The 24571-nt window shown below is 45.4% G+C and overlaps 1 protein-coding gene across 13 annotated transcripts in view; it reads right to left on the bottom strand.

The window, feature by feature from the left end:
- The window catches only part of DGKH (diacylglycerol kinase eta), a 182611-nt gene extending 174415 nt beyond the window's left edge, over window positions 1–8196 (bottom strand). For 9 of the 13 annotated variants that reach the window (XR_009049070.1, XM_057707875.1, XM_057707883.1 and 6 more), the window contains exons 1-2: window positions 7810–7915; window positions 832–1035 (exon numbers count right to left, since the gene is read on the bottom strand). Coding sequence is in view for 12 of the 13 variants with exons in the window: in XM_057707875.1 (XP_057563858.1) it covers window positions 832–1035; window positions 7810–7869 (264 nt within the window). In the remaining variant the exon portion in view is untranslated. Of the gene's footprint in view, window positions 1–831; window positions 1036–1335; window positions 1428–1734; window positions 1963–7809; window positions 7916–8097 lie in introns of those variants that run through there. The other 4 variants (XM_057707879.1, XM_057707880.1, XM_057707878.1 and 1 more) reach the window with 4 other exon arrangements.
- Window positions 8197–24571: the final 16375 nt, after the last annotated feature.

Raw genomic sequence — 24571 nt, 5'->3', positions numbered from 1 at the left:
CGTGTGATGATTTCTAAAGTATGATGAAAATCTGACTATATAAATAACCCTTCAAGTCGTAAGCATTTGCTATATATACATATAAATAAACTCTCAACTTTGAACCCTCACAGGTCAACAGTACCTGCTACATAAAGCGTAACACAGCGTGTCAATCTCCATGTAACCCAAAGAGATTCCTTTTCATTATCAAAAATAACCATGGGTGTGTTGATAAGATCTGAACACTGCACTTAGCGGGAACCTAGGACTCAAGGTCTGTTTGTGCGGCGCAGGGTGAGGTTAACCGTGAGCATCATTTACCAAAGGGCAGCAAAGGGGCACAGGGGCTGTCAGGTGTCACCTCCCCATCCACCCTCTCAGAGTGGGCCAGGGAGAGACAGGCTGCTCCCTGCGGGAAGGGAAGGTGGCGAAGTTCACTGCAGCTCTGGCTGGTCGGCCTGCACTTCCCTCGCTGCACAACGCACGTACTCTACCGAACCACTGCACCGCAGGTAGGACCAAAAATGAAACCCTCCTTTTTAGATCCCTGAGTGGGAACTCTAAACAGCGCTTCGGCTTTTTCCCACGCTCCCTGGTTCCCTTCTCCTCCACCTCTGCCCACCCAGCTCCCTCGAGCCCACCCCGGAGGCCCCAGCGCGCGGCCCGGGAATCCCTTCCTGCGGCGCGCGGTCCAGCTCCCCCGGCCCCGCCCCCGGGCCCAGGCGCCGCCCTCACCTCGGCGCCCCACGTTCCCGGGATCGCCCCGCGCGCTCCCCGCGCCCCAGGCTCCCACTCTCCTCCCCGCCCCGCCGCCTCCCGCTTTCCACGCTTCCCTCGGGCCCGCCTCACCTTGGTCCGGATCTGCCCGGAGGTGGACACTTTGCGGATCAGTTTCTGGGGTCCCTCTTGCTCCGCTTCGCTGTCAGACGAATCCTCTCCGGGCCCCGCCGAGGCAGGGGCGGGGGTGACCGCGGCGCCGGCCGCGGCGGCCGCTCCTCCCGCGGCGCCCGGGGGGTGGTGCTGGCCGCCGGCCCCGGCCATCCTCTCCGACTCCTGCGGGGACACAGCACCGCCCGGCGGGGGCGGCGGCGGTGGTGGTCAGTGGGTGGGTTCTGCTCGAGCCGGGCCCGGAGCCCCGCGCCCAGCCACGGCCGCCATCTTCCCCTCCCCCACCGCCCCCGCGGGGGAAGGGTCGCCGGGTCCAGGTGTCCCCCCACCCCCGGCAGGGACCCTCTAGGATCCCGCGCTTGGCTCCCGCCAGAGTGGCGACCGCGGTGGAGCACGGGGGACACGGACCCAGGCCCGCCCGGGACCCCAGCGCACCCAGCCCCGGGATGTTATAGGGTTCCTGACCCAGGAATACAACCGGCGCGGGTAGAGGGGACGGGAGCGACAGAGCGATCGGGACAACCTCCCACTTCCCCTAGGGTCTGGGGTCCCCAGGATGGACGGGGGGGCGGGGGAGAAGCGAAACCTCCGCAGCAGCCATCCCCACAGGCCCCGCAGTGGCGGTGCTCCCTCCCTCGGTTCCTGGGCAGCAGGGGCAAGAACGGCCCCGGGGGTAGAAAGGGAACCTAGCTTCCTGCTGGCTCCCCTGGGTGCTCCCGCCACCTCCCGGACCCAGGATCTCTCCAGAGACACTTGGGCCTCGCCGCAGTTTCCGCGAGTGAAAGTCCCCTCCGGCCCCGAGATGGATGGGTGCTACCCCTTGTCTGTTTGCGGACCCCGGAGCGCTTCTCGGATGAACTGTACCTCTCCCGCCTGCGCCTAGGGGTTCGGGTCCTTTCAGCTCTCCCGACCGTGGCCTTTAGTTTCTGGCCCACCCCCACTCCCATCCGGCGCACACGGAAGAGAAGAGCATTTTCCGGGAGGTTCCACTGCGCTCTGAGAACTTTTCGTTCAGAAAGAGCGATCCCTTTGCTAACAGGAAACTGGCAAGGGCGTGGAGAGCGCGCAGAAACGAGCGAGCACACGCAGCCCGAGACGACAGAGTGCCAAATAAATATCTAAGCTGAAGCGCTAACCGAGACTGCCTGGGAGAAAACAATGCACTGGAGCCGTGTGAACACCAGTGCCCGAGCACGAAAACACTGGAAGTCCTGGGAGAGCCACTCCCTAACCCGGACTAGAGCGGGAGGAAATGGGATCAACAGGCGGCAGCCACTGCTCACTGCTCGTCCCCCGCGAGCTGGTGGAGCGGACACTTGGAAATGAGCAGCGTCGCGGGGCGTTGTGCGCGCCTGGTGCCCAAGAACCCTTGCAGGTGTGGGAGGGCTTCGGGGAGACTAGGCTGAAGTGACGGATTCCTCTTGTCATCCAGAGAGAGTTCCAAACTGGTGTTCGCTCTGTTTCTAAGTAGGGCAGAAAGTCCCTGCCAGACTGTGGAGTGTCTTCACGCTTCAGGAAAGCTTTCAGTCTCTGTAGCGCGTCGTGTTCATGGCCTTCAGGAGTCATTCGAATTTTTTCAGTTGACATGACCTTTAAGGGTCCTCCAGGCTAAGAGAGGCATGTTTTGGTTTGGGGGTTTTTTATCTTATTATTATTTTTTTTAGTTTCAGTCTTACGGTCAATAATTTGCTGTGACAGAACTAACAGCTCTAAGAGATTTTAAGAAACGATATGCAAGCCATATGGTAGATTAAATTGATTGAAATGTAAAATGTGGTTAGTTTGAATGTGTAAAGAGGAGACTGCTGCCAGGTACTACTAATAGATAGAGGCTACTTCTCCAGCCTCAGTTGTCTTCTTTAGGAAGGGAAGGAGTTGGCAAGATAAACTTTAAGAGCCCTTACAGCTCGGTAAAAATGCAGTTCTATATCTACAAAGAATATACTGCTGAGAAGGGAATTCTTTAAGAGAAGAAAATAATCAAAATAATGGCCTTTATTCCAACCCAACTGTTTGGTCACTGACAGTGTAAATGAGAGCACCCAGTAAAGGGCCTTTTGAATGAATAAACCTAGTTCAGATGTCTCTCAACGTAAAGATCCTGAGGCCCAAAGTCACAAGCAGGACCGAAGTGAAGATCATGTGTCTTATTCTAATATTCTGCTCACCTTACCACATCATACAACAAAAGTTAGTTTGTCAACTATCATATGTTTCTATTCACACCTTAGGCTTTAAAGTTTCATATAAGTAACATTTTCCAGAATCCAGGCAGAGAGTGATAAAAGAAAAAGGCATTGTTTAATGTCCATGCCTATTCTGTGATCTTAAGAAGAGGAATGAATACACTTCTCACTCTGATTCAAACACTGATCGCTTAAAAATATTAAAATAGATTCCTGTGCAAAAGCTGGCCAATTAATACCTCAAAGTAAAGGTATTCATCACTTCATAAAAAATTAACCTCACAATTATCCCTGCTCTTCAAAGACTCGTGTAACAAGTTCTAAAATTTGGTTGTGACTTTGAAAGCACAGCCAGTCTTAGCCTGTTCATGCTAAATAAATGATCCCTGCTTTACAATTTCCCTAGCACCTACTCAGAGGGAAATAAAGTGTAAGCAAGTGAAGGAATGTCGCATCATTTCCCACAAAAGGCAGCTCATGAAAAACCCTCTTTTCGTCAATCATCCCTTCTGAGGAACTGTTTCAAATAATCCCTAATTTAAAGTAGCTGACCCACTAGCATCTTCTTAGGTCTTAACCTGTAAAATTTCCAGGATGAGTATTTAATCTGTCTATTGTATACCTGCAATGAACTTCCCTTCCCTTAAAAATATAATGGCAATGTCAAGAGCTCAATATTTGCTACCATTTTAATGTAGCTCAAAATAGCAACTAAAACAAATTTCACATATGTGGCATATTACATTATGTCTTTAATTTACAAGATTTCCTTGAATTTTTCCTTACTTGGTGTTTTCAGATTTTCAAATAATTTCTTAGATGTGTCTTACATATTTCTTTTATTATTATTACTTTGAAATCTTTGTTTGGAACATAACATATCACAAACACACTATTACAAACTTGGACATAAGCCACATAGACACTACATTCAGAAAGAAATAGAAATAGAAGCTACCACTAAATCTGCTTTAGGTTTCCACTTTCTGCCCCATTTAAACAAACAAACAAACAACTAGTACACTGAAGATGTGTAAGTCACAGCCAATTTTCATTCTGATACCGACTTTATGAATATTAACATTATCTATAGAGAATTTTGAATTATATTCTTATTGATTGCTACTCATAGCAAAAGAGGCTTAATGTCTATTTGCAACTGTTAAATCCCGTATGTTCTACGGTTTTATGTTAAATATTATATCATGAAGAAGTCTTCGTTTCTATTCTGAAGAACCCAGGTACATAGGCGCTTCTAAAACAGTTAGGTTCTAGGATTCATGTTCCGAATCAATGGGAACCATGCAAAGAACACTGCAGGTTGAACAGGTACAGACCTGCTTTCATTCAAACTTTAAAACTACTTCTGTAATACTTATCTATTCCCTGTTTAGAGTTTAACATTCAAAATTTCATTAAAATTTCCTTAAAGGTTACCTCAATGAAAAAGATTTTGAAGTTAATCATGATATCAATTCTATGTACATATGCTTATCCCTGCACCTAAGGCAAAAACCTTTGGTCATCTAGACTTAATACAAAATATACTTGCAAACTCTTATTTACGTTTTGGCCCTTCTTCCTTTGAAATTCTTCCCCCTTCCTAATTTTTCAGTTCTGAATAATTTCATCAGAGCCAACTAGATAAATATCATTTGGAAGTAAAAATAAATTTTAACAAGTAAAAGGCACTCTAGTATCCCTGCACTGTTTAAGAACTACTTTGTAAAATACTCCCACACTCTTAAAAGTTCTGGCTAGAATTCCAACTATCCATTTCCCCCCAGGATATTATCTACAGGTAAGGGCTGCTTGGCTAAATAGCTTCCTACCCACCTATTCCTACCACCAAAATAGTTTTTAATTAATTAGAAATTTAGGTAATGCTTCTATTTCCACTGATTTGATTACCTTCCAGAGCTAGCATTAAAGAAAATACACAGACACCTGAATGCCAACATTTATCTTCTTGTAGGCCCAGTGCCCTAGCTGGAGCAATGATAAGGCTGACAGTTTATTTAAATGCCCTCACTTAACTAAACTTCATTTCAGCTCCGTGTACAAAGAGTGTCATGATGGCCAGCAGCTGCCTCTCAGCTCCAGACATGGGTACATTTCAAGCCAGACGTGTGTTTTCTTTACTATTACTCAGCACTGACTCCTGACACTACATTTACTCTTCTGTCTGAATAGTTCTATATAGAATCATATCATGTTGGGGTCTGGCAAAAAAAGGAGGAAAGTAAATCCTTACATGCATGCTGGCATGGACAGTAAGCAATAATGCAACAGGATCTGTGTGCTGTGAATACTGCCTTTTCAATATTGAATACTCCTTTTCATAAATGTAAATAAGTGTACTTTTATGGTGAAGTATTAAAGTTGCCTATATTTGAATTGAAAAAACAGATTTTGAATGACAGCAAAATGCAGTTCAGATCAAAGCAGATGTTCTTAACCCAAGGTCTTTGAGGGTCCACAGCCTGGGCTTTTTTGGGAACTCTGTGATTCCCTTAAAATGTTATTAAATTTTTATACGTATGTTGCATGGGTACATTTGGGGGAGAAAGAGAGTCCATAGCTTTGATGCAATTCTTAAAGGGACCACTGATCCAAGAAAAGTTCAAGAATCCCTGATTTTGATGAAATTTGTTTTGAAGGGAAACTGTCCTTCAACATACTTAGATTAAGCTGGTATTTCCCCACTTAGCTCCACATGTCTGAAATAATTAACATTTACTACTATATTCACCCTACTTTACCCCTTCTTTTTTCTTGCATACACCACTTTTCAGTAATCTGGATAACTTATCTTTTCTAAGAAATTAAATGAGAATCCCCTTTATTAGTTCTTAGACTTTGTATCAGACATAGAGGGCCACAGGGTTGCCAATGAAATCACCTTGTCAAAACTATCATTGTATACCACACGTGAAATCTCTGAAGATGTTTTTTCTTTGGACTCTCTGAATATAATCTATTAATATGTATGAAACAAGACATTCTGTCTACAAAGAATGAACACTGAGCATTTAAGGATTTGTGCCGTGTTGTCAACTGCTACATCCAAGAGTCCTGGAACATAGTAGGTGCTGTGTAAAATACCCGTGGAGAAAATAAAAATGCCTTCAGTGTTTAAGAAAATAAACCTAATGTTTTTAGGAGAGTTCTACAGTCTGGACAAAGTGTCACAATTCATTCACACATTTCTGTTTGGGCTCTAGCTTTAAAGGCTAATAAATGAATATTTTCATTTTTGTCATTTTAATAAAGCAAAAATAAAAGTTTCCCTCTTGTTTTTCTAGGCACAAAGTAGTTGTGGCATCAGCATCCTAAAGTAAAATACATATAACCGGGTATTTCTCATTGTGATTGGTGTTGGCTTAAAGTATGCAAGTTCAAAAAGGACTTCACATAGGAAAGTTTAAAAGTAAAAAAGTTTCAAAAACAGGTCACTGAATTTAGTTCTCAAGTGATCTTTGATTTAAACTCCAAAACTGAATTGTATTTTTAATTTCAAGAATAATTTAATCCCCGGTCATAACCACAATAGAAGAAATGTGAGCAGATGGGCAACCTAACAACATGTTCAAATTTACAAAAGCAAAGACAGCTGCAGATACAGATGGATCAGAGTTGAAGGACACTCCCGAAAGGTCGGGAAACATAAGGTAGAGAAACGTACTTGGGCAAAGGAGCTGGGAGTGTACACATTAGAAAAGAAAAAGGAGAACCAAGCCTGGCACCTGACCTAGAAGCTCTCAACAGGCAGGGGGCCAGCCTGAGCAGATACGCGGAGTCCCTGGGAAAAGAGCATCCGAACACGTTGAACAGAATACTGGTGAGGCCAAAAATTTCGAACGGGTCTTTTCAAGTAGGTTCAAGAATTTCAACCAAGACGGAGTAGCAAGCATCGAGGCAGGACGTGGAGAGCCAAAATTCGATGCCTGGGAAAAGGCAACCCACACAGGATTACAGAGCTCTGAGTGAGACGGGGATTTCGGGGTAGAATCACTGGAGGGATGTGAGGTGACGCTGACTGTCTGAGTTGGAAGAAAGAAGTTGAAGGAGTTTGAGGGACCAAATCCGAAGCCCCCCTGGCTCCTGCTCCTCATCCTCGCACACACAATGCACGCGCACACGCTACTCTGGTCCCTAAAAGTACCCGACCTCCGCATTTTATGGGCAGCGAAAATCCTAGGCGAAATCGAGGTCAGCTTCCCGCTTCATCCCTGGCAAACCTCTTGACCCCTAGAAAAGCCCGGGGCTTTAGCAGCGAACACGCGTCGGAGGCGTGGTTCCGGGCTTCAAGCCGCGATCCGCCTGGCCAGAGCGGATCCTTAGGAACCTGAGCGCCCAGGTGACGGCCCAGGGCGCGGTCTCGGGAGGGAAGACCGGTCTCCTCCGAGCCCTGCACGCTGACCCACACCGTGGGTTTCTCCTTTCCCCCTTCCTACCCACCCTCCTCGCTCTAAAATCAAGTGAAAAGTTGAGAAGTCGATGAAGCACGGAAACGGTCCTCCGAGGGCCGTGGTCAGCGGATCGCCGGCGGCCCCTCGGGGGAGAGTCTCGGCCGGCGGGACAAAGGCGCTCCGGGCGGCGCGCGAGGAGGAGCCCGGGCGGCGGAGGAAGCGCTGCCCCGGCTGGGAAGCAGCTGGGGACCTCATCCCGGGCCATTTCCTGAACGGAACCCGGCCCGGGCGGGGGGAGCAGAGGAGAAGTGGGAGGGGGCGGGCGCGGGCGCTGTACCCACCGGTTCCTCCCAGGCCGGGCTGCGGGCGCCGGGCGCGGGGCGCACGTGCTGCGGCTCCATCGCGCCGGCCCGCGCCCGCCGGCCGCCCGAGCGCGCGGACCCGGGCCCCCGCCGCCGCCGCCGCCGCCGCCGCCGGGGCCGCTGGATGCGCTTCCCTCGCCGCGCTCCTCACGGCCGCCGCCGCCGCCGCGCCCCGGCTCCCGCCCGGGGCCAGCCACCGGCCCTCCCGCCGTCTCCGGCTTCCGCCGCGCTGCGCTCTCCCGCCCCCGCGCCGGTCCCTTCCTCCACCTCCACCTCCTCCGCCTCCTCGGTCCAGCTCCGCGCCGTCCGCTCCCTGCCGCCGCCGCCGCCGCCGCCGCCGCCTCCCACGGCCGCAGAACCCACCCCTCGCTCCTTCCTCCGCCCTCGGCTCCCTCCCCTTTTCCTCTCCGCTTCCCGCTCCTCCTCCCCGCCGCCCCCTCCTCCCGGCGGGCGGCCCGGGACGCACGTGACCCCCCTGGCAGGCCTTATAAGGCGCGGAACCGAAAGCGGCCGCCGGGTGGTCAGGGGCACCGGGCGGCCGTGGGGACGCGGGCGGCCTCCCCCGGGGCCGGGCGCCGAGCCGGGGCCTCGCGCGCGCGCGCGCGCGCGCGGGGAGCGGTGGGGACAGCCCGGGCTGGGCCGGCCGAGGCGCTGGGGACAGGCACGGCGGTGGCCTCGAGTCCCGGGCGACGCCTCCGGCGCCCCTCTCCCCGGGTCTCCCTCTCCCCGCGCCCGCCTCCCTCCGAACGCCGGCGGCCCGCGCTGCAGGCAGCTCCCCGCCTCTGGGCGCTGAGACTTGAACGAAATCGCGCTGGACAGTAACCGACTTGGACAGAGCGAGGGGGATAACTGCATCCCACAGCCGTTCGGGAACCAGCTGCGCCAGGGGTGGTTTATTCTTTGTGACGTTAAAAACACTGCAGATGGGTTAGCATCTGCAAGAAGGGTGAAGCTTGAGGGAGTACTTTTGTTCATTTTTAATGATTAACGGTTTCATGGAAAGAAACCCGGCTAAGGAGTCGATCTGCCTTCCAATTAGAGCACTACCTTCAAGTTAGGGGAAGGGACTGGCTCGCAGTGAGTGCTCAATAAACGACAAGTCACCTCGTCCCGCCCTTTGAAAACAACGTTTCCAACAGCGTTTCCGATCATCTTTTTTGGCAACGGAGACGGTTTCCATCTATTTCCAACCCAAGAATGGCTTTTTACAGGTTATTCCGTCTCCTGGACTTTCAGGCTCCTTCTGTCAGCATCTTCCTAAGGCCCTTAATCATGTCAAACATATTCACACATTTTAAAAACAAACTGAAAATTTTAAAACACTTGATCCAGTCTGCCTGCAGTCCCCACCTCCTCACAGCCAAGCTCTTTGGGAGATAAACGCCTGTACTCAATATTCTCGCGCCCATTTCTTCATCTACCACTCATTCTTCCTTGCAAACCCACTTCTGTCCCCACTCTTCTTCCGAGGCAACCCTGACAAAGGTCACCTATGGTTTTCAAAATTCCCTAAACAGTTGGGTTGTTTTTTCTTCTCAGTTCCCTTCTTCTTTAACGTATCTGTAGCATTTATCACTGGGGGGCCAAACTTTTGTCCTTGAAACTATCCCTTCCACTGGCCACTGTGACACTTTCATTTCCGGTTCTCTAACCATCTTGCTCGACCCCTTTGCCCTCTCTGTTGGAGGTGCTTAAATAGCCTGCCCTTGGTCTGTTTCTAATGCTGTCTGATCAATTCAGACCCACCCATGACTTCAACTACCAACCATGTGCTAGTAAGAGAAAAAAGCGTCCATCCCTATCCCAGATCTCCAGTCTGTAAAGCCAATTTCTTATCAGAAATTTCTACCCAGACGTCTCACTGACCTTTAACTCAGCTCGACTAAAACAGGAGTTCACGTTCCTGCCAGTTGCCTGTTCTCTCTAGTCTCATTCACAGTGTCTCCACAATCCGGCTCGTCAACCAAAGGAGAAATCTGAAAATTGTCCCGGGCTCCCCTGCTTTCTCCTATTGCTCCCTCCATGGACCAGACATCCCTGTCCATCACCTTCCCTCCATTTCACTGCTCTTGTCTGGTTTCGGGTCCTTTATTTCAGGCCCCTGAAACATTGCATTACTTCCGCCTTAGTTTCACAGCCCCTAAGCTGGTCACACCTCCACCCCTGCCATCTCTCACCTTGTGGCTAAAATAAGCTTTCTAAAATACAAAATCTAGTGACTCGTTCCCTGAATAACCACTTCAAGTAGCTCCCTATTACCTGTAGGATGAAGTCCCAATATCTTAGCCAGCATCTATTTCTCCAGTCTCATCAAACTTTCTGCATTCCGTGAAGGCAGTTCCCTATCAGGCCACTTATTTTTGTGCTGTGCCCTTTCATGAAATACCCTTCCTCTTACTCATCCTGTCCAAACACTGATCATCTTTCCAGAATCAACCTGAAGCACCTTTCTTATGAAATCTTTTTTTGCCTCTCCTGGCCACTCTCTCTAGACAAAATGCACACCCCTCCTCCCAGAATGCTGTAGAATACTTTATTAAACTCATTTTTTTACATAAAATCTCTCTGATGACAAGTAATATGACTGACTCCATCTTCCCAGTTCTCCGTACAGTTCCTGATGCATAGGAAATGCTCAGTAGTGTCAAATGAATGAATTATATGATCGAATTTGAGTTACTATATTTTTATGGCTATAGAAACTGTTGCTCAAGCATTATCTCCTAATTCTGCAAATAATGTGTTATTATCATCTCTTCTAGAGCTAGAAACTGAGACGAGGAAAGAATAAAGCAATTTGCCCAGGGTTCCACTATATCAATTGCAAAGCCAGGACTACAGCCCAGTTTGTCTAGTTAAGTTCATTAGGTGTTTATCTGTCCATCATTTTTCCACTTCAAATTCTATTTTCTACGATACAATCATCTTTCATTTTGTTAGTGGTTGCCTAGTATATATCTTCCCATCTCTTCATTTTCAACCATTCTGAGTCATTATTTTAAAGTGTTTTTGTAAATAACAGTTGAATTTTGGTATAATGTACTCCATCTGAGAGTCTGCCTTTTGGTATTATTCACTCCATCTGAGAGTCTATTAACTGGCTTTCATGTATTATGTATATTAATTAGGGTAAAAGATTCCTTCCCCCCTGCCATCCCTCAAACACAATATTTATTTCTGTCTCATGAAACAGTCTTGGGATAAGTGGTCCAGGGTGCTGGGTGGCTCCTTTGCCCCATATTTCTATTCCATCCTCTAGGGTGTTGCCTTTATCTACACGGGAGAAGCAGATGAGGGAGGTCCAGCTCGAGGAAGAAGAAAGCGTGGAACCCAAACCCAAAGGCCTAGACCTGGAGGTGACACACTTCTCATCTGCTCATATCCCATCGGCCAGAACTTAGTTACATGATCACACCCAGCAGCAAAGGAGCAGGAAAATGAGGCCACTAGCAGGGTAGCCATGTCCCCACCACAACTCTATAACCATGAAAGAAAGAGAGCAGATTTTTGGTGGAAACTAGCACATTCTGTCACATGAGGACCATCATCTTTGAATTTATTACCGCTCTCTCATTTCATATGTATTTAACTTTCTTTTTGTTTGCTTCTTTTTTCTCCTTTCTCATCTCCTGTTCTAGTCATTGCATTTCCTCAATAGACTCCCTTTTGCTAAACAGTCCTACTGATTTGGAATTTATGTCTATTCTATTTCAGTTGTTCAGTGGTTATCCTTAGAATTAACATATAGACATAACACCTAAGATGAGTCAATATCTTCATCCCCTTTCTTTAAAGATAATTTGAAGCAAATAAGCAAAAATAAATAAAACACGTTAACTCTCAAGTTCCTCACTTATAAACTATATATTACTAGCTTGTATTTTTTAATACCCCCTGATGTTCATACAGTGGTTTTCTCAGAGCAGGTTAGGAGTGTTTCCTTTTGGAAAACTATGCAGGGGAGAAATAAAGGCAAGTAGAATGAGATCTGGCTCTTTTGTCGTTTGAGGTATACTAACATTAAGCAGACAGCGCGTGAGATTTGCTATTAAAGAGAACTGTGCCCAAATTTCTGCTCTTCTACTTATTAACCTTGAGACCTTGGGAAAGTTGTTTCCTCATTGTAAAACGAGCATAACAAAACCAATTTCTCAGCATTGTTTGAGGACTAACTGCAATACTGTACTAAAAATATCTGGCATAATATAGGTGCTCCTTACAAACATAAAAAAAAAGCTCCAGCTAAAAAAGGAAAAGAAGCAGAGGGAATACAACTTTTATGACACATGAATTAGATGGGGAACATTGCCCCTCATTCCCTCATAAGGGAAGTCATATACTCTGAAATTAGCAGCGCCTGGAATTAGAAAAATCATAGATTTTACAAAAGATTACACAAAACATTTTTTAAGCTCCCTTGTAAATAAGTGACACTTTGGTTTTAATCATCAAAACAACTGTATGGGGTAATTCTTGTTATCCTCGTTTTGCAAATGAGACTACATTTCAGGGATTAAGCAACTTGCCGGAGATCACAGAACTTGTAAGAAACAGAGCCAGCATGTCTAGTTCTTAGCATGTGGGAGTCCCATCAAAGACGTAGGCAAAGAATCAAGGGGACTTCCTAGGTGGCGCAGTGGTTAAGAATCCGCCTGCCAATGCAGGGGACACGAGTTTGATCCCTGGTCCAGGAAGATTCCCACATGCCTCAGAACAGCTAAGCCTGTGTGCCACAACTACTGAGCCCACAAGCCACAACTACTGAAGCCCGTGCACCTAGAGCCTGTGCTTCGCAACAAGAGAAGCCACTGCAATGAGAAGCCCGAGCACCGCAACGAAGAGTAGCCCCCATTCCCCACAAATAGGGAAAGCCTGCCCAGCAACAAAGAGACCCAATGCAGCCTAAATAAATAAATAAATAAAATATTTATATATATATTTTAAAAAAGAATCAGAAATAGAGGTACGAAGGAATGAGCAGTAAGGAGAGTGGACTACATACTCTTCAAGAACTTTGTTGGGGGGTGGAGTTTGGTTTGTAGCCTAGGAAAGCAAACATGTTTTTAGGCAAGTGGGAAGGAGCTAGTGGAGAGAAAAATGACCAAATGCCAAAGAGAGAGGGACTAATGCCCAGGTTGAAGAACAAGGCTTGTAGAACTCTATTTCTTCAGAGCTGAGAACAGAGGCATCAAGGAAGAGAAACACACGATAAACGTTAACTGTTGTTATGACCTAGACTGGAATCTAGGCGTCAAGTGTGTTTTCTTTCCTGTTGCCCCAGGATACAGCAGCTGCCCTCAGTACAAAGGTCTGAGACAGACCAGGTCCAGTTCGTCCCTCCCTTTCCCCAGCCTCCCACCTGGTACACCCCTTTGCTAGATACATTCCTTGGGTGGCTTTCCTTCAACTCTGCTCCCTGCACCACTGCCTTCCCACCCACCCAAGGGCCTGGCCAGTCTTCCTTAGGTGTTCCTTCCTCTCATCCCTGCTGTACCCTTTTTAGCCCGGGGAAGGACCTGAGGGACCACAAGCAGATGATGGGACAGGACCTCAGGAGGTTTGCCTGACCCAGCTGATGGAGAGCAGCTTCACTGAGCCCAGAACAAAGTGGGTGTCATTCTGTGTGCCCAGTCCTGCCTTTCCCCCTTATGCAGCCCTGCCCCTTTGGACACCCAGTGAGTCACAAGGGTGGAAGCTGAAGAGGTGGGAGGAGGGTGGAAACTAGGGGGCTGGAAAAGTGGAGCTGTTTGCATTTCATCTTCATGAGGACGGGGGGGTGGGCACTGCAGCAAGTCAGAAAATATCATAGGGCCGCTAACTTGGATGTGAAAATCACTTAATGATACCTCTGCTTTTTGTGTCTCAAAACCTTGCATCTTCATTTCTTTACCAATAAGAATTCATTGAACACCGACTTTGTACAAATCATTAACACTGGCTGGTCCATAAATGATGTTAAGCCGTTCCCATTAGCTAAGTGTCTCTGGTCACGAGGTGTGAAACCTTTAGACCTTTGCAAATGATTACACGGAAGTGAAAATAGTAAATTATTTAATGTATTATTTATTATTGGAATATTTTGAAATGTGTTCTTGGAAAATATTTTTTCAATTTATTGCTTACCCAACCACAGTTATTCAGTTTATTCACTCAATAAATATGCACTGAGCACTTACTATACCTGAGACTTGGTACGACGGAGATGGCTGGACCTTTACCACAGAGAGTGATAAGTGCTATGATGCTTGCCAGTGATAAGTGCTATGATGCATGCCAAAGGACACAGAGGGATGCCTAAACCAATCTCGGATAACTGAGGGAGGCCTCCTGGAGCAAGTGACATCTAAAGTGAGACCTAACTCTCATTCATTAGCTGGACCAAGTAGGGTATGGAGGGGTGGGGTGGAAGGAAAGCAGGCCTAGGGAAAAACTGATTCTTCACAGGAGCTCAGAAGCAGAGGAGAGCTCTGCTGCTTCTTTCACATTCTGAAAAGAATTGTCATATGATTGGTAACCACAGTATGATGTGGTGAATTAGAGCTGAGGCTGAAGAAACGAACGGATAATGGATCACAGAGGGCTTAACAAGGCAGCAAAGACTTTCTGTGTTCACATCTTTAACACAATGATACTAGCAAGCACTTGATTGATTAATTAATCCTTAGAACTCCTAGAAGGCAAGTGAGGTTTGATTACAACTTATTATCTTCCATCTTTAATACCCTGACATTATGTCTTCAAAACTAGAGAGCACAGCCACCATTTTTAAAGATCTCTTTTCTAATAGTTTTTTTAAGGAGGCTGAAGGAGTAATGGAATCAAAGGAGTGAAGATTGAAGCAGGGAGGGAGGTATTTTGAACAAGCTTAGAAATCCTCTGACTAACCAGTTTGGCATCTTGAAAGATCTAGAAATTAACAGTTTCCTCCAGGGTGGAGTAAGAATACAAGCTGGAGCAGGCTTTACCCTTTGGGGAGGGGGTGGAGGACAAGGTTAGAGACATATTTCAAATACAAGTTCTTCTAATGCAGTTTTCAAAGCATGCGCGGAATAAAGAAATCAAAGTGAATAAACAACTGCAAGTTCACCTGGCCTATTATTAGAATATAATATTCTGGCCTCACAGTCGAAAAAACACACTACCTATGACTAGACATCAGATGAGTGTACCTACAGAGTGAACTTTCCTGAAGAGAAACTTCCTGTTGGAATCCATCAGCAACGAGGCCACAGAATTAGTCATGTTGTTTAATTTGTTTAAGCATATCATTAACAAGATTAAAGGCTTTCCAAAAGCTGGGATTGAAGGTAAATGGTCATTCGCCGTGAACAGCTAGATGCCCAAGATGAAGTGATGGTTTATGAAATGAATATTCTAATCGTTTCTTCTTAGTATTGATGACAAGCGTAGGTTGACGTTCTCAGTGAGTTGATAAAGAAGCACATGGACTGCATCAGAAACCTGGGATCCTGCCCCACCAAGGCCAGTCCTCCCCAAGGGTTCTCCAGAGATAAAGAAAGTGCAGAGAGGGACAAAGCCTCTGAATTAGTATGAGGCTTTGTCCCAAACCCAGATGCAGTCCCTTGCTGAACCAAGGTAGGCTGAGGCAGGCCTACAGTCAAGAATCAAAGCAGGCCTCTCTTGCCCTTTCTTCCTTGAAACACAAACCGGCTTTTCCTTGCCTTCTTTTCTTACTACACTAATGGTGGGGAAAGAGCAGTCCCCGCCCTCCCGCCCCCCCCCCCCCCAAAAAAAAGTCACTGACTCCACTTCCCCACTCTGAACCTCTCCTTAACTCCTGTGCAATCCAGCTCTGTCCTCCCCCACCACGGAAGCCAGTCTTGTCAAGCTCACCCTCACCCTCCACGTTGCCAAACCTAATGGACCCTTCTCAGTCCTCACCTAACGTAGCCTTTCAACAATACTTGATTTTCACACAGTTGACCACTCCCTGCTTTTGGACTTACTTCCTTCTCTTGACATCCATGTTTACAAAGAACTAGAATATAATACTCATTTAGTTTTCTTTCCTCTTCACTGGCCACTTCGTCTCAGTCTCCTTTGCTGACTCCTCCTCCTCTGCTCAGCTTCTGAATGCCGACGTGTCCCAGGGCTCATTTCCAGGGCCATTTCTCTTCTCTATCTACACCTTCTTCCCAGGGGCTCTCATTCAGTCTCACGGCTTTAGCTTCCAATTACATGCTGATGACATCTACATTTCTACCTCCAACCCTGACTCTTCCCCAGACTCCATTTTCATATATCCACCTGCACTCTTGACATTTCCATTTAGATATCTAATAGGCATATTAAATTTAACATATCCAAAATAAACTTCACCTATAACCTGTTTCTCTCTCCGTTCCCCCCCCCACACCAATAAAAAGTACCAATATGCACACAGTAGCTCAAGTGAAAGACCTACAATAAATCCTCTTGTACCATCAACTCCCATGTCCAATTCATCCTCAAGTTCTGTCAACTTTACCCCCAGAATGAATCCATCCATTTCTAGCTTTCCCTACTTGGACCCTAGTGTGAGCCGCCATGATTTCTTACTGGACCATTGCACCAGTCTCCTTATTGGTCTCCACTATTGCCCCCTTTACTCAATCCATGTGCAACATGGCAGAAAGAATTATTTTTTTAAAGGATAAAATCATGTCAGTTACCTGCTTAGTATTTACTAATGGTCTCAAATACCACATTGAAGATATCCAAAATTCTTGTTAACATGCTAAAATTCCCAAGGTGCTTTAAATCTGTCCCGTCTACTTCTCTGGCCTCACGCCATGCCACTCTCCCTCCGTTCTCTATACTCCAGCCCCATTGTCCTTTGTGTTCCCCAAACATGTCAAGCATCTTCCTGCCTTGGAGACTCTGCATGAGCTTTTCCTTTTGTCTGTGATGCTCCTTCCCTACTCTTCACATGGCTACTCCTTTTCATTCAGTGTCATCTCCCCTAAGAGGCTATCCCTGCCACTCAAACCAGAGTAGTTTCTCAGACTCTCTTGGTCACTTCACCCTCTTTCATACTCTTCATAGCACTTATCACTGCCTTATACTATCTTGTCTTTTTACGTGTTCATTTGTTTACTAACTGCCTCCCTTCCAGAATGTGAGCATCGTATAAAAACAGATCTGGTCTCGTTCACTACTTTATTCTCAGTACTTATGTGCCCAGCACACAGTAGATACTCAATAAATTATTGTTGGATGAATACTTTGTCTCAATGTCTAAAAACTGATACTTGTATAATGCCTGCTAGAAGCCAGAAACTTATAAAACATTTTATACACATGCCTTCTTTTCAACCCCAAATCTCCGCTGGAGCCAGGTACCATGATTTCTGCACTTTACAGATGAGGAGAAGGCAGCCCTGAGAGGTCACACACACCTAGGAAGGAGAAGCTGGCATTTCACCCAAGCAGCCTAGCTCCAAAGTCTCTGCTCTTCAATACTGAATGACAACTGCTTGGGTTAGGACTTTCCAGCTCAGGGAGGGACCCTCCGGCTTGTCAACTCTAACATCCCGGAGAAAGAGAGAACCCTAAAAGAAAACAGGAAGAGCTTAACACTGTGTTAAGAGAGCAGGTCACCCTGGGCTTAGACTTTTGTGGCTCGTGTTGTTGCAGTCGAAGGCTCCAACCACCCTGTGTGTGTGACTGTGTGTGTCCCCCCCGCACCGCATCCCTCCCCCAGTGCAGAGCCAGCATTCCCCTGATTTTGGTAAATCACAACAATGGCCAATCTGAGAGGCAGAGATCAGTGCAGCGTTAAAGAGCCCTGCCTATACCTCCAAGAGGCTGCTGGCCACCTGTGCCTTTGCCAGTGAGTTATCCCCCCAGGACCCCGAACCCATGAGAGGGGGACTCAGCTGCTCGAGACCCCCCCATGATTGTGCTGTGTCCCTCTAGCCACAGTGCTCAGAGGGTGCCTTTCATACTTCCCAGGACCTGAGACCTCTCTTCAGCAGGGATTCTAGTTTCCTCTCTGAGATGGTCCCTCTGCCTCTATAAATCACGTTGAGTCCAGTCACCAGTCCTGACCACAGAATAGTTAAATCTTGCAAAGCTGTTAAACTCAGGTCCATACACTTTCCCCCTTCCACAGGGTCAACCTGACCACTAAGATTCAGGCCACCACCTGTCTGCATCCTTTTCTCCTTCAGCTAAGTCTAGTCTAAAGCTAAGACTGTTTCCTGGGTGACAGCTCTCTGTGCATTTGTAACACCCCCTGCTACTCTGCCAGCCCACCAAAGACATCCCACTGTTTCTGTACCAGTCGGACTCCCCTTAGCCCAGCCTATCAAATACAGTGTTGTTGTTGGTTTTTTTTAGTAAGGTCAATGTTTAGATTTTTGATGGTCTAATTTAGCCTTGCCTCTGTCCAAGAAGAAGTTACTTTTGCTATGTGACAAGTCCATCCATTCCTTTGTATTTGATCATAGACGGATTTGGCCACTCTGAGACCCTGAAATCCTTAGCCACAATCTACACTTATCTAAGATCCACGAGGACCTCCCTGAGTCTTGCTGTCAAACCACAAAGATCACCAAGACAGGCTTTGTTGTTCACTTCTCTGACTACCTCCCCACATAATTACAGAGAACAGAGATCTGCAACTAGAACCGGCCTGTGAGCTTGTAGTAGCAAGTTCAGAGAGATTGCGGATAAGCCACAGGCATTCCCAGAGTTGAATACTACCTTGGCTTCTTCCTTGATCCTGGATTAGCTAGCAAAGATAGGAAAACAGTAAGAAGTATTTATAAAAAGGAGCATGACCTGGGGCAACCAACCTAGAAGCACAAACTATTCACAATTAAAAAGCCAAAATTCTCATACATCGAGACACCGTTGGGACTTCCCCGGTGGTGCAGTGGTTAAGAAACTGCCTGCCAGTTCAGGGGACACGGGTTCAATCCCTGATCGGGGAAGATCCCATGTACCATGGAGCAACTAAACCTGTGCGCCACAACTACTGAGCCCATGGGCCACAACTACTGAAGCCCAAGCACCTAGAGCCCGTGTTCCACAACAAGAGAAACCACTGCAATGACAAGCCCACACACAGAAACGAAGAGTAATCCCCACTTGCCGCAACTAGAGAAAGCCCGTGCGCAGTAATGAGGACTCAATGCAGCCAATAAATAAATAAATTTATTTTTTAAAAAAAGGCACTGTTTACCTGAGAGTGGCCTACAGTGACCATGTGGAATTTCACCACTGTTGCAGATGACCAGCAGTAGGTCATGTGCAACCGAGGTGGGTAAAACTAGATAAAGGAAGAAACTGACCAGAGGACAAAATTTTAATTCTGTCTATGGAAATACATAACATTATTTCCCATCCCATTCTCAGAGGGGAAGGGTTCTAGGCATAAATACATACTCCAGTGATATTCTTCAGTGACACTATCACCTACTGAATCAGGTTCAAGCTCTTTATTGGGTATTCAAGACCTTCTAAAATTTAGCTTTACCTATGCTCTCTTTTTTAGATTATCATTCATTCACTATATTTCCCCAGACTCTGGAATTTTATAAACCAGGGAAATTTTTAATTGAGAAATCAAAGTGGGGGAATTTGTAGTGAAGAGCTGTCATTCAAGGCTGCTCAAAATCTTTTGAATACCCTCTCCATAGTGTGATAATCCTCTGTATTGTAAACCCTCCTTCCCGAAGTCAAGTCCACAGAGCTCCACTTCTCAGCCTCTCTCTTATTTAGGCTTCAGATCTGTGACTGATGTTCTGCCAATAAGACGCACCCCCAGGTGTGTCTGATCTTGGCTTGCTCTGGGGGAAGGGTCTAAGCCTAGGCAGGGTGGTCTGTGTTAGGTGCTCTGATGGTGGCTTTGACTGGGCAAGTTCCTAATCCTGAGAAAAGCCGCTGTTCACTTGGGAAGCCAGCTCTGTAGCGCGGTTCTGGGACTCCTACCTGGAATTCAAATCTTTAGCTTTCAGGACAAGCTATCTTTTCAACTTAATAAATCCCTTTATATGTAAATTAGCTAGAGCGGATTTTTTTACTTTGTTTGCAACCAAGAACCCTATCCAAGAGTTGCCTATTATTTTAGTTTGACAAATGAAATTATTTTAAAAACAAGAAGATTTCCTTTCCAGTCAATTGGTATCAGAGATTCACGTCTGCTTAAGACTTTTGTTCTCTGGACTTGAGGACACAGGGTTGGGAGGGGCGAAGGGGAAGCTGGGACAAAGTGAGAGAGTAGCATTACCATTACACTACCAAATGTAAAATAGATAGCTAGTGGGAAGTTGCTGTATAACATAGAGAGATAAACTCGATGTTGGGTGATGACTTAGAGGGCCAGGATAGGGAGGGTGGGAGGGAGTCGCGGGAGGGAGTCGCGGGAGGGAGGGGATGTGGGGATATATGTATAAATACAGCTGATCCACTTTGGTGTACCTCAAAAACTAGCACAATGGTGTAAAGCAATTATATTCCAATAAAGAGATTTAAAAAAAAAGACTTTTGTTCTCTATGTATTTGTTGGGGTGGGGGAGGGGATGGCAATTTTCTTTCAGAAATACACATAAGTTAGAGGATGCAGTGAAGGGAGATGTGATCCCATATCAGCCCAGGGAGAGCTAATAAACACGGCACCAGAGAACATCTTAGGCTTCTCTATCCTCCAGAAAGGTTCAATAAAGGCAAACAACAAAGTTAGCTCACTTCCGCTATCTTTTCCTTGCTATTGTCCTCTGACCCAGCCTGACTTCTGTAGCTGAGATTCCCTAGAAAAAAATCTCCACCGCGAAGACAATTTGTCATTACCAAGCAGCCACATAATTTGTTCAATTGCTGCAGTAGTTTATTGTTACAATATTCTAAATTCATTAGCCTTCATGGTTTGGAAATTTATTTTCCATTAAGGTCTTTTTCTCTACATCATTATCTTACATAGAGCAAGAGGCAAAAAAAAAAAAAAAAAAAGAAAGAAAGAGGTAGAGAGATCTTAAGGAGAAGAAGAACCATGGAGTTAAGGAGAGAAAAACACCGAGAGCAAGAAGGAAAGAATATATATCAAAGCTAGGGAATATCCTAGCCCAAATTTTCCTTTGTCTTTGCATAGCTACCTTGTATTTTCATGCTTGCCTCCAGCTTCCAGGTGTTTGGATCCACTGTTGAGCACCTGGAAAGGGAAACTAGCAGTAAGAAATACTGCATGCAGGGCTGTGTTGACAGGGTTCCCCTAATGCCATCCCACTTAATTCTAGTAAGCATCACTTAGGTTGGTAAACAGACTGATTTAGCAGGTTCCACCTACATGAAGCTAACAGCTATGCCATTTCCTTGAGAATGCCTTCCCTGTCCCCTAGGCCCAGGTTGACTCCTTTTTATAAGCTCACATGACACCTTATATGTCTTCATTTTAGTACTGAGCATTACTGTAAGTAAATAACTGTGCAGAAAGAAACTACTATCACCATCATTTCATAACAGAAAGGTCTTTTTAATATAAAAATATTTAGGAAGAGACAACCTTATTTTAAGAAGATGCAGCTGGGGTATTTATAATTTACTTTGGCAGATGCTCTGTAAAGATCGTAAAGCTGTTCTTAGTTTCTGCATGAATATATAATGGCTTTACCATTTGTTGGAAGAAACAGAAAAACAATCAGTCTTAATTCCATATCACTGTGTTTTTCAATTCTCAGCTTGCCTTCTGTAAGAATCAATTGACTTCTATACATCAATTCAATAGAATTAATTCCAATAATAGGCACACTATTGTGCCTAAAATTAAACAGTGATTTTAAAGGTCTTCTTCAACGAATATGACTTTTTTTTTTTTTTACAACTGGCAATCTCACACCACTAATAAGAAGATCCAAAGATAAGACTGGTATTGAATTTTCATAATCAAATTTCTTGAGAGGAATGTTTGAAAAATCATCTCAAGGTAAATGCCCTCAAAAACCATTTGATAAAATTCAACACCATTCCCAATTAACACTCTGCGTATGCTATGAAAAGAGGGAAATTTCCCCAAAGTGAGAGTATCAGTCAGAAATAATAGCAAACATCACACAATATTTATCCACTAAAGCCAAAAGAGAGCAAGACAAAAATGCCCAGTATTGCTAGTACAGATTTTCCTTACAAAAATCAATAGCAATAATCAGTTGTACTTTAAAAAATCCTATTAATCCCCTATGTTCACAGCAGCGCCAGTTACAAGAGCCAAGCCATGGAAACAACCTAAGTGTCCATCAACGGATGAGTGGATAAAGAAGATGTGGTACATATATACAATGGAATACTACTCAGCCATAAAAAAGAATGAAGTCATGCCATTTGCAGCAACATGGATGCAACTAGAGATTATCATACTAAGTGAAGTAAGTCAGAAAGAGAAAGACAAATACTATATGATATCACTTATATGTGGAATCTAAAATATGGTACAAATGAATCTATCTATGAAATAGAAACAGAATCAGGGACAAAGAGAATAGACTGGTGGTTGCCAAGAGGGAGGGGGCTAAGAGAGGGTTGGATTGGAGTTTGGGATTAGCAGATACAAACTAGGATGTATAGAATTGATAGACAACAAGGTCCGACTGTAGAGCACAGGGAAGTATATTCAATATCCTGTGATAAACCACAATGGAAAAGAATATGAAAAAGAATATATATATATGTATATAACTGAGTGGCTTTGCAGCAGTAATTAACACAACACTTTAATTCAACTATGCTTCAATAAAAAATAAATTTTAAAAAATCCTATTCATAATAGGAACAAAAGAGCTAACATATTTAGTGTAAATAGAAAATGTGTATGGTTTATATGAAGAAAATTATAAAACTTAGCTAAAGGGCATTTAAGAAGATGTGATAGGTGATGCCTTAGAGGGCCAGGTCAGGGAGGGTGGGAGGGAGTTGCAGAAGGGAGGGGATATTGGGATATGTGTATAAATACAGCTGATTCACTTTGGTGTACCTCAAAAACTGATGTAAGAGTGTAAAGCGATTATATTCCAAAAAAGAGCTTAAAAAAAAGAAAGAAAATTTAAAAAATGAACCCCCTCCCAAAAAAAGATGTGAATATATCTTATTCCTGCAGGGAAAGATTTAAATATTACATGACTATAGTACTTATATATACAAGTATTTAATATCATTACATATATGTAATGGTTTTTTTTTAATAAGCTTATTTTATTGGCTGTGTTGGGTCTTTTTTGCTGTGTGCGGGCTTTCTTTTTAGGTGTGGTGAGTGGGGGCTACTCTTCATCGCAGCGCACACGGCTTCTCATTGCCGTGGCCTCTCCCCATATATGTAATGTTCATTTTCCCCAAATTGATCTACAAAATCAGTGCAAATCCTGAAACCCCAATGCTTATATCCATCCATAGACACTAACATGCAAAGATGTCCCTAACATATTTAAAAGCAACTTATGGGACAATATATAGAGTATGATGCCATATTTATTTTTTGTTATTTATTTTTTTTTAATATTTTAAAAAATTTTTATTAAAAAAAACAAAAATTAGGTTTCACAAAAATTAGAAACTTAAATTAACACACTAATAAAATTTAAACATGAAGCACAACTGAGAAAATACTTGCCATGTATGTGGGAGAACAGGAATAATAGATTTAATATGGAAAGAGACAATGGGTTTTGCCTTTTCTCCTCACTGTAGCTGCTGCAGGTATATGCAACCTCCCACAGCACCAACCTAATGTGTAAAGGGCTCTGACCCCGAGGTATGGGAGGGGGCGGGGGGTGAAGGGGAAACTGAGACGAAGCGAGAGAGTAGCACAGACATATATATACTACCAACTGTAAAATAGTCAGTGGGAAGTTGTTGTATAACAAAGGGAGTCCAACTCGAGGATGGAAGATGCCTTAGAGGACTGGGGCAGGGAGGGTGGGGGGGACTCGAGGGGGGGGGAGTCAGGGAAGGGAGGGAATATGGGGATATGTGTATAAAAACAGATGATTAAACCTGGTGTACCCCCAAAAAAATAAAAATAAAAAAAAAAAAAGGGCTCTGACTCTTCTCACATGTGATCTGGAGGCCGAAGCCGGGAGGTGCCTAAGGTGATCAGGCCAGAACCTGGAGAGGCAGTGAGCTCCAGCCCAGGAAGATACAGCCCCCCACCCCAGTGCTCTGCTTGCAAACAAGGCCGGCAGGCAGAGGTCATGGGAAGGTGTGGCGCGTCCGTGGACAGGGGTAGGGAGGTGAGCAGGCATGACAGCAGGGGTAGGGATGAGGATGCAGTGGCACAGAGGTCGCCTGCAGGGGCACAAGGGACAGCGGGAAGGGGTGGGGCAAACTTTCGGCCATTTTTTATTCAAATATTTCTCCCTGTCACCTCCTTCTCCCTCCGTTTCTTTGAGGATGTCAATTACTTGTGTGTTAGGCTATTTGATATTGTCCCATGACTAACTGATGCTCTTTTCTTTCCTCCCTTGGATTTTCTCTGTTTTGGAGCATTTTTATTGCTCTGCCTTCAAGTTCACTAATTTTTTCTTCTGCAATGTCCGGTCTGTCATTAATCCTACTCCACGCATTTTTCACCTCCATGTTACAGCTTTGCACCTCTAGAAGTCTGATAGTGACTTCCTTGTTAGGTCTTCTATGTCTCCACTTAACTTTCGAACGTAAGGAATTGTGCTGTAATGGCCGTTTTGATATCCTTCTCTGCTAACTCTAACATCTGTGTAACTTCTGGGCCGGTCCTGCCTGCTCAGTAAGACTG

Source organism: Hippopotamus amphibius, chromosome 14, assembly GCF_030028045.1.
Source record: "Hippopotamus amphibius kiboko isolate mHipAmp2 chromosome 14, mHipAmp2.hap2, whole genome shotgun sequence".
NCBI classification, from domain to species: Eukaryota; Metazoa; Chordata; class Mammalia; order Artiodactyla; family Hippopotamidae; genus Hippopotamus; species Hippopotamus amphibius.
This window is presented reverse-complemented; position numbering and strand designations above follow the sequence as displayed.